Below are 8,998 nucleotides of genomic sequence, written 5' to 3'. Positions count from 1 at the left end.
CACACACACACACACACACACACACACACAGAGACACTTGTATATTGAATTGTAAATAAAGAGAGAGTTAATGCAAATTAAAAAATAAAACCGTTAAAAAAAGCGATACAAACGTAGAAAACTACAGTAAAATAAACTAAAATAAAGCCTCCGTGAGACAACAGGAAGTAAAATAAACTAAAATAAAGCCTCCGTGAGACAACAGGAAGTAAAATAAACGAGTCATCGCAAAACAAAGTCTCAATAAAACGAAAAATAAAATAATAAACATTTGGTTCAGGCAGCTCCGAGGACACCTCTGTTTACAATAATTTCCCAGCATGCCTTTCTCACTTCCTTTTCCTCCATCTTGCTCCTCTCAGTGACGGTAAGAAACCAACATGTCCACTGGAAAGTTACAATAAAACGTTTTAAATCGGGTTTCTTTCTGCCCGATAACCGCCGGTATCTCCCGGGCAGTTTGTCCCCCGGTCACCGGTCGGTGTGTGTCGGTAGTTTAGGCCGTGATGGCGGCGATTTAGTCCGGATGAAGCTAACAGTCGCGGCCCGGTCACATCGCTCTCCGGCCCGGGGAAAGTCAGTTAGAGGCGCCGGGGGAACATGGCGGAGCTAAAACCTCAGTTTCTCCCGGTGTTAATACGCTCGCGCTGTTAATATGTTCCCGCGGTTTTACGGTTAAAGTGAGCCGATAGCAGCGAGCTAACGTTAGCTTCATTCACACAGAAGTACCGGTGTTAGAGAGGAACAGGTGAGCTGTTGGATTCAGTCTGCAGAGAGAGTGTTACGGTCAATGGTGTTCCCTCACAGAATCTGGGTTTACACACGTTAGCATCAGTCAGGATCCCTACAGAACCCACCAGACTCCATGTAAATAATCAGGACTTTTAGCGTGTATAGAGCCAGCATATCTCCACCAGACTCCATGTAAATAATCAGGACTTTTAGCGTGTATAGAGCCAGCATATCTCCACCAGACTCCATGTAAATAATCAGGACTTTTAGCGTGTATAGAGCCAGCATATTTCCACCAGACTCCATGTAAATAATCAGGACTTTTAGCGTGTATAGAGCCAGCATATTTCCACCAGACTCCATGTAAATAATCAGGACTTTTAGCGTGTATAGAGCCAGCATATCTCCACCAGACTCCATGTAAATAATCAGGACTTTTAGCGTGTATAGAGCCAGCATATCTCCACCAGACTCCATGTAAATAATCAGGACTTTTAGCGTGTATAGAGCCAGCATATCTCCACATGTAAATGGGTGAATTAAGGGTTTATTTCAACCAAACCAGAGTGGTGATTGTTGGAACAGTGGAAAGATGAACCAAGACGGCTTTTGATAGTTTGATTTAGTTTCTGTCCACTTTGAATGAAGTGTGTTTTATGATGATAAAAGTCCTGATTATTTACATGGAGTCTGGTGGGTTTGGTGATGGGGATTTTGGGGCTATTTCATGTTAAACTAAAAGGATCTTACTCTTCATTCAGCCTGTTCAACGCTAACTGGGCCAATATAGTTTCTAAAGGGTAACTCCGTGCATTGGTGTCTTAAGTGACCATCTTTAAAATTGGTTCAGTATTAAGTGAGGACGATGTGGCCGGCAGCCGCAAATTAAATGTCCGCCGCAGGCTGCGTTGCTTGCCTGTCCTGATGGACTATAGATGAACTAGTTTCACTATGTACCAAGAAACTAGTTAATAATAATCTGTAACATGAACTTTGTGCTCCGTGTTTGCAGCTGGACTCACCTGGAGAAGACTGACGATGCCTGGAAGGTAAGCAACACCTGTACACTCTCTCTGTGTGTGATTGGTCAGACTGTAACTGTGTCTCTGTGTGTGATTGGTCAGACTGTAACTGTGTCTCTGTGTGTGATTGGTCAGACTGTAACTGTGTCTCTGTGTTTGATTGGTCAGACTGTAACTGTGTCTCTGTGTGTGATTGGTCAGACTGTAACTGTGTCTCTGTGTGTGATTGGTCAGACTGTAACTGTGTCTCTGTGTGTGATTGGTCAGACTGTAACTGTGTCTCTGTGTTTGATTGGTCAGACTGTGGAGTAAAGCTATCTTCACCGGCTATAAGCGCGGTCTGAGGAACCAGCGTGAACACACAGCTCTCCTGAAGCTGGAGGGATGTTACAGCAGAGACGAGGTGGACTTCTACCTCGGGAAACGCTGCGCCTACGTCTACAAGGCCAAGAAGTAAGACACGCATTAAAACATTATGGGATGGATCCCTACAGAGAGAGAGCTTTTAGTTAAAGAGTAAGATCCTTAAATAATCAGGACTTTTAGCGTGTATAGAGCCAGCATATCTCCACCAGACTCCATGTAAATAATCAGGACTTTTAGCGTGTATAGAGCCAGCATATCTCCACCAGACTCCATGTAAATAATCAGGACTTTTAGCGTGTATAGAGCCAGCATATCTCCACCAGACTCCATGTAAATAATCAGGACTTTTAGCGTGTATAGAGTCAGCATATTTCCACCAGACTCCATGTAAATAATCAGGACTTTTAGTGTGTATAGAGCCAGCATATCTCCACCAGACTCCATGTAAATAATCAGGACTTTTAGCGTGTATAGAGCCAGCATATCTCCACCAGACTCCATGTAAATAATCAGGACTTTTAGCGTGTATAGAGCCAGCATATTTCCACCAGACTCCATGTAAATAATCAGGACTTTTAGCGTGTATAGAGCCAGCATATCTCCACCAGACTCCATGTAAATAATCAGGACTTTTAGCGTGTATAGAGCCAGCATATCTCCACCAGACTCCATGTAAATAATCAGGACTTTTAGCGTGTATAGAGCCAGCATATCTCCACCAGACTCCATGTAAATAATCAGGACTTTTAGCGTGTATAGAGCCAGCATATCTCCACATGTAAATGGGTGAATTAAGGGTTTATTTCAACCAAACCAGAGTGGTGATTGTTGGAACAGTGGAAAGATGAACCAAGACGGCTTTTGATAGTTTGATTTAGTTTCTGTCCACTTTGAATGAAGTATGTTTTACCATGATAAAAGTCCTGATTATTTACATGGAGTCTGGTGGAGTTTGATGATTTTGGAGGGTTGTGTGTGTCTCTAACCGAGCCCTGTGCTGTGTCTTTAGGAACACGGTGACGCCGGGCGGTAAGCCCAACAAGACGCGTGTGATCTGGGGGAAGGTGACCCGGGCCCACGGCTGCAGCGGGATGGTCCGCGCCAAGTTCAGCAGCAACCTGCCGGCCAAAGCCATCGGACACAGAGTCAGAGTGGTGAGTTCAGGGACACGGAGTACAGCTGCACCTCTACGGTTGGTTTTAAGCGTTAAGAGTTGGAACAGGTATTAGCAGATTAGGACGTGTGTGATGTTCTGGTTTTCAGGTTTTAGAGGCGTTCTTTGGACGTATATCTTGGCGTGAGCGTGGCGTTTCTGTTGCGTGTCAGCTGCGTGGCGTTTTCTATGTCTTTCCACACCAGAAAGGTGTCTGACGCTGCTGCTGCTAGCCTTGTCTGGACACATGGATGTTTCCCATTGGTAACACATAATAATATGAGATTAATAAATGTATTTCACGTCGTCTTAACCTCAACGTTGTATTTGGGGCCACAAACATCATTATTGTTAAACCTCTGAGGGAGAAACTTTAACACAGATTTATGTTATTGTATAATATCGACTGACATTGTCATGGAAATGTGCCAAAAAGTCATGGAAAGTATTGGTTAAAATGGGTATGAACCCTTCTTCATGTTAAACATGAATATATTCTGATCTGATTACAGCAAAGACGGCGTCAGCAGGACTGACGGTGAAATAGGCTCCAGAATATTTCCTTCTGGATTGACAGATGTCATATTTAAAAGACACGCAGACGACGCGCTCACGCCAGCCGATATATTCTGGGTCTGTAAACGTAGTCCGTCAGACCAGGGTTTCCTTTAGGATTGTTTTCTAGCAGTGGGGGCAGGGCCGCCTACTTCAGCATGTAAATAAGGCACCTAAAGTACAAACGAGGGCGTTCAGCAATCGCTGTTATATCCAGTCAACAGCCACGTGCAGTTTAGCTCGCAGGTGAAGAACACAAACAACGAAAATCACCAGTTAACCTTAGACCTGTAGACTGATACGGGACCTTACAGGCTGATACGGGACCTTACAGGCTGATACGGGACCTTTTATAGGCTGATACGGGACCTTTTATAGACTGATACGGGACCTTTTATAGGCTGATACGGGACCTTTTATAGGCTGATACGGGACCTTTTATAGACTGATGCGGGACCCTGTATAGACTGATGCGGGACCCTGTATAGACTGATGCGGGACCCTGTATAGACTGATGCGGGACTTGTATAGACTGATACAGGGACTCTGTATAGACTGATACAGACTGATGCGGGACCTGTATAGACTGATACAGACTGATGCGGGACCTGTATAGACTGATACAGGACCCTTATAGACTGATACAGACTGATCCAGGACCCTTTATAGACTGATCCAGGACCCTTTATAGACTGATCCAGGACCCTTTATAGACTGATCCAGGACCCTTTATAGACTGATCCAGGACCCTTACAGACTGATCCAGGACTGATTAAAAACCATTCTGTATTAAATGCTGGACTGAATATTTTTGGGTTGTAAACAGACCTTTGAGGCCTGAGCTTGAGGGGCGTGTTGAGTCCAGATGTTGATACCTGGGCTGTGGTTATGGCTGCACCACATTTAGTTTCCTCGCCTTCATCGCAGGCCGTTGTGATAAGTAAACCTTCCCCGTTCTCCTTTTCTGATTGTTAGCGGCCGAGCCTTCCCCTTTAAGACAGGTGGTCATGTGACGTAACGTTAATAATAATAATAATACATTTTATTTATGGACTTCAACGACACCTTACAGTTAAAACGAGCAAAACTAGTTATAAAGGCTGCAACTTTTCATTATCTGTCGATTATTTTCTCGATTAATCGATGAGTAGTTTGATCTCTAAAAATGTCAAAACATGGTGAAAAATGTGGATCAGTGTTTCCCAAAAGTCCCGAGATAAACGTCCTCAAATGTCTTGTTCTGTCCACAACTCAAAGATGTTGAGTGTCCTGTCCCAGAGGAGAGAAGACACCAGAACATGTCCCCTTTAACACGCTGACCTCACACAGGTTGACCTCAGTCATCAGCTCTACGTCTAGCAAACGCCCAGATTTCGTGTGGAGTCAACCGCTGTTGTTTTATTGTGACAGTGTGACTTCCTGTGTGTCTTATTGTGACAGTGTGACTTCCTGTGTCTTATTGTGACAGTGTGACTTCCTGTGTCTTATTGTGACAGTGTGACTTCGTGTGTCTTATTGTGACAGTGTGACTTCGTGTGTCTTATTGTGACAGTGTGACTTCCTGTGTCTTATTGTGACAGTGTGACTTCGTGTGTCTTATTGTGACAGTGTGACTTCGTGTGTCTTATTGTGACAGTGTGACTTCCTGTGTGTTATTGTGACAGTGTGACTTCCTGTGTCTTATTGTGACAGTGTGACTTCCTGTGTCTTATTGTGACAGTGTGACTTCCTGTGTCTTATTGTGACAGTGTGACTTCCTGTGTTTCCAGATGCTGTATCCCTCCCGAGTGTAAAGAGGAACCATCAGCAGCGTCGATGTTCTTGTTTGTACAGAAACAATAAAAATAATCCGTCAAAACGCTGCTTCTGTCTCTCTCCTTCAGACCGCCTGTCTGTCTCTCTCCTTCAGACCGCCTGTCTGTCTCTCTCCTTCAGACCGCCCCGCCTGTCTCTCTCCTTCAGACCGCCTGTCTCTCTCCTTCAGACCGCCCCGCCTGTCTCTCTCCTTCAGACCGCCTGTCTCTCTCCTTCAGACCGCCTGTCTGTCTCTCTCCTTCAGACTGCCCCCTGACTGCCCCGCCGCCTGTCTCTCTCCTTTTAGACCGCCTGTCTCTCTCCTTTTAGACCGCCCGCCCGTCTGTCTCTCTCCTTTTAGACCGCCCCGCCTGTCTCTCTCCTTTTAGACCGTCTGTCTCTCTCCTTTTAGACCGCCTCGTCTGTCTCTCTCCTTCAGACCGCCCGTTCTGTCTCTCTCCTTTTAGACCGCCCCGCCTGTCTCTCTCCTTCAGACCGCCCGTCTGTCTCTCTCCTTCAGACCGCCCCGCCCGTCTGTCTCTCTCCTTCAGCCCGTCTGGAAGTGTCATCCTCCTTTTTTTAAAAGGTTAATATTCCTTAAATGAACCATTTACATAAAAATGTGACTTTAAACCCCAGAAATGTGTCGTGACGGCGAGGGACGAGTCTAAAGAAGTCCACCATGTAAACCAAAGGCCCTAGAAAGTCTTCTATTGTAGGTGTTAGGGTTCTAAAGGGTTCTGAAGGGTTCTGAGTGTTCGTGTCTGTAGGTGAACATCTAAGCTGTTCAGCACATGCACGTTACATTTAAGATATTTACTTTTGGGACTCTGAACTTTATTTAAATGTTTGTTTAACGTCTTAAATGTGACTCTGAAACCCCAGTTATCAGCGTGCTGAGTCATACTTGAGTGTTCCTCTTATTTTGTCCACCCCCTGTTAGTTAGACAGAACACAAACAGTAAATGTGTTACTGTCACTTTAAATTCACTTTCAGTTTTTATGTGACGTCACTGACAGCAGAGGGCAGCAAAGCATTCTGGGAGATGGAGTAAGTATCCTTCAGACCTGTTCAAACAGTCCAGATCACAAATAGTACTACAAACGTAGTATGAAGTATATTAAATAACACAGTACTACAAACATGTAGTATGAAGTATATTAAAAAACAGTACTACAAACATGTATGAAGTATATTAAATAACAGTACTACAAACGTGTAGTATGAAGTATATTAAATAACAGTACTACAAACATGTAGTATGAAGTATATTAAATAACAGTACTACAAACGTGTAGTATGAAGTATATTAAATAACACAGTACTACAAACATGTAGTATGAAGTATATTAAATAACAGTACTATAAACATGTAGTATGAAGTATATTAAATAACACAGTACTACAAACATGTAGTATGAAGTATATTAAAATAACAGTACTACAAACGTGTAGTATGAAGTATATTAAATAACAGTACTACAAACATGTAGTATGAAGTATATTAAATAACAGTACTACAAACGTGTAGTATGAAGTATATTAAATAACAGTACTACAAACATGTAGTATGAAGTATATTAAATAACAGTACTACAAACATGTAGTATGAAGTATATTAAATAACACAGTACTACAAACGTAGTATGAAGTATATTAAATAACACAGTACTACAAACATGTAGTATAAAGTATATTAAATAACACAGTACTACAAACGTGTAGTATGAAGTATATTAAATAACACAGTACTACAAACATGTAGTATGAAGTATATTAAATAACACAGTACTACAAACATGTAGTATGAAGTATATTAAATAACACAGTACTACAAACATGTAGTATGAAGTATATTAAATAACACAGTACTACAAACATGTAGTATGAAGTATATTAAATAACACAGTACTACAAACATGTAGTATGAAGTTTTTTTTTAAAAACACAGTACTACAAACGTAGTATGAAGTATATTAAATAACAGTACTACAAACGTGTAGTATGAAGTATATTAAAAAACACAGTACTACAAACATGTAGTATGAAGTATATTAAATAACACAGTACTACAAACGTAGTATGAAGTATATTAAATAACACAGTACTACAAACATGTAGTATAAAGTATATTAAATAACACAGTACTACAAACGTAGTATGAAGTATATTAAATAACACAGTACTACAAACGTGTAGTATGAAGTATATTAAATAACAGTACTACAAACATGTAGTATGAAGTATATTAAATAACAGTACTACAAACATGTAGTATGAAGTATATTAAATAACAGTACTACAAACATGTAGTATGAAGTATATTAAATAACAGTACTACAAACATGTAGTATGAAGTATATTAAATAACACAGTACTACAAACGTGTAGTATGAAGTATATTAAATAACACAGTACTACAAACATGTAGTATGAAGTATATTAAAAAACAGTACTACAAACATGTATGAAGTATATTAAATAACAGTACTACAAACGTGTAGTATGAAGTATATTAAATAACAGTACTACAAACATGTAGTATGAAGTATATTAAATAACAGTACTACAAACGTGTAGTATGAAGTATATTAAATAACAGTACTACAAACATGTAGTATGAAGTATATTAAATAACAGTACTACAAACATGTAGTATGAAGTATATTAAATAACACAGTACTACAAACGTAGTATGAAGTATATTAAATAACACAGTACTACAAACATGTAGTATAAAGTATATTAAATAACACAGTACTACAAACGTGTAGTATGAAGTATATTAAATAACACAGTACTACAAACATGTAGTATGAAGTATATTAAATAACACAGTACTACAAACATGTAGTATGAAGTATATTAAATAACACAGTACTACAAACATGTAGTATGAAGTATATTAAATAACACAGTACTACAAACATGTAGTATGAAGTATATTAAATAACACAGTACTACAAACATGTAGTATGAAGTTTTTTTAAAACACAGTACTACAAACGTAGTATGAAGTATATTAAATAACACAGTACTACAAACGTGTAGTATGAAGTATATTAAAAAACACAGTACTACAAACATGTAGTATGAAGTATATTAAATACAGTACTACAAACGTAGTATGAAGTATATTAAATAACACAGTACTACAAACATGTAGTATAAAGTATATTAAATAACACAGTACTACAAACATGTAGTATAAAGTATATTAAATAACACAGTACTACAAACGTGTAGTATGAAGTATATTAAATAACACAGTACTACAAACATGTAGTATGAAGTATATTAAATAACACAGTACTACAAACATGTAGTATGAAGTATATTAAATAACACAGTACTACAAACATGTAGTATGAAGTA

At 39.9% G+C, this 8,998-nt stretch overlaps 1 protein-coding gene across 1 annotated transcript; it reads left to right on the top strand.

Annotated features, from left to right (window-relative positions):
• The first annotated feature begins 298 nt into the window (after positions 1 to 298).
• Positions 299 to 5,686, top strand: rpl35a (ribosomal protein L35a). Its single transcript, XM_078245442.1, has 5 exons — positions 299 to 367; positions 1,745 to 1,781; positions 2,055 to 2,207; positions 3,130 to 3,274; positions 5,598 to 5,686. The coding sequence occupies exons 2-5, from the start codon at positions 1,771 to 1,773 to the stop codon at positions 5,619 to 5,621; spliced, it is 333 nt and encodes a 110-aa protein (XP_078101568.1). The 5' UTR covers positions 299 to 367; positions 1,745 to 1,770; the 3' UTR covers positions 5,622 to 5,686.
• Positions 5,687 to 8,998: the final 3,312 nt, after the last annotated feature.

Source organism: Sander vitreus, unplaced genomic scaffold (genome assembly GCF_031162955.1).
Source record: "Sander vitreus isolate 19-12246 unplaced genomic scaffold, sanVit1 ctg512_0, whole genome shotgun sequence".
Taxonomy (NCBI): Eukaryota; Metazoa; Chordata; class Actinopteri; order Perciformes; family Percidae; genus Sander; species Sander vitreus.
Note: the sequence above shows the minus strand (reverse complement) of the source record. Positions and strands in the feature narration are given on the sequence as shown.

Bases quoted from the DNA above. Each gene is read 5' to 3' on its own strand.
- rpl35a (XM_078245442.1), top strand. The intron at 2,208-3,129 runs GTAAGACACGCA...CTGTGTCTTTAG, and splicing joins TACGTCTACAAGGCCAAGAA to GAACACGGTGACGCCGGGCG. The intron at 3,275-5,597 runs GTGAGTTCAGGG...CTGTGTTTCCAG, and splicing joins TCGGACACAGAGTCAGAGTG to ATGCTGTATCCCTCCCGAGT.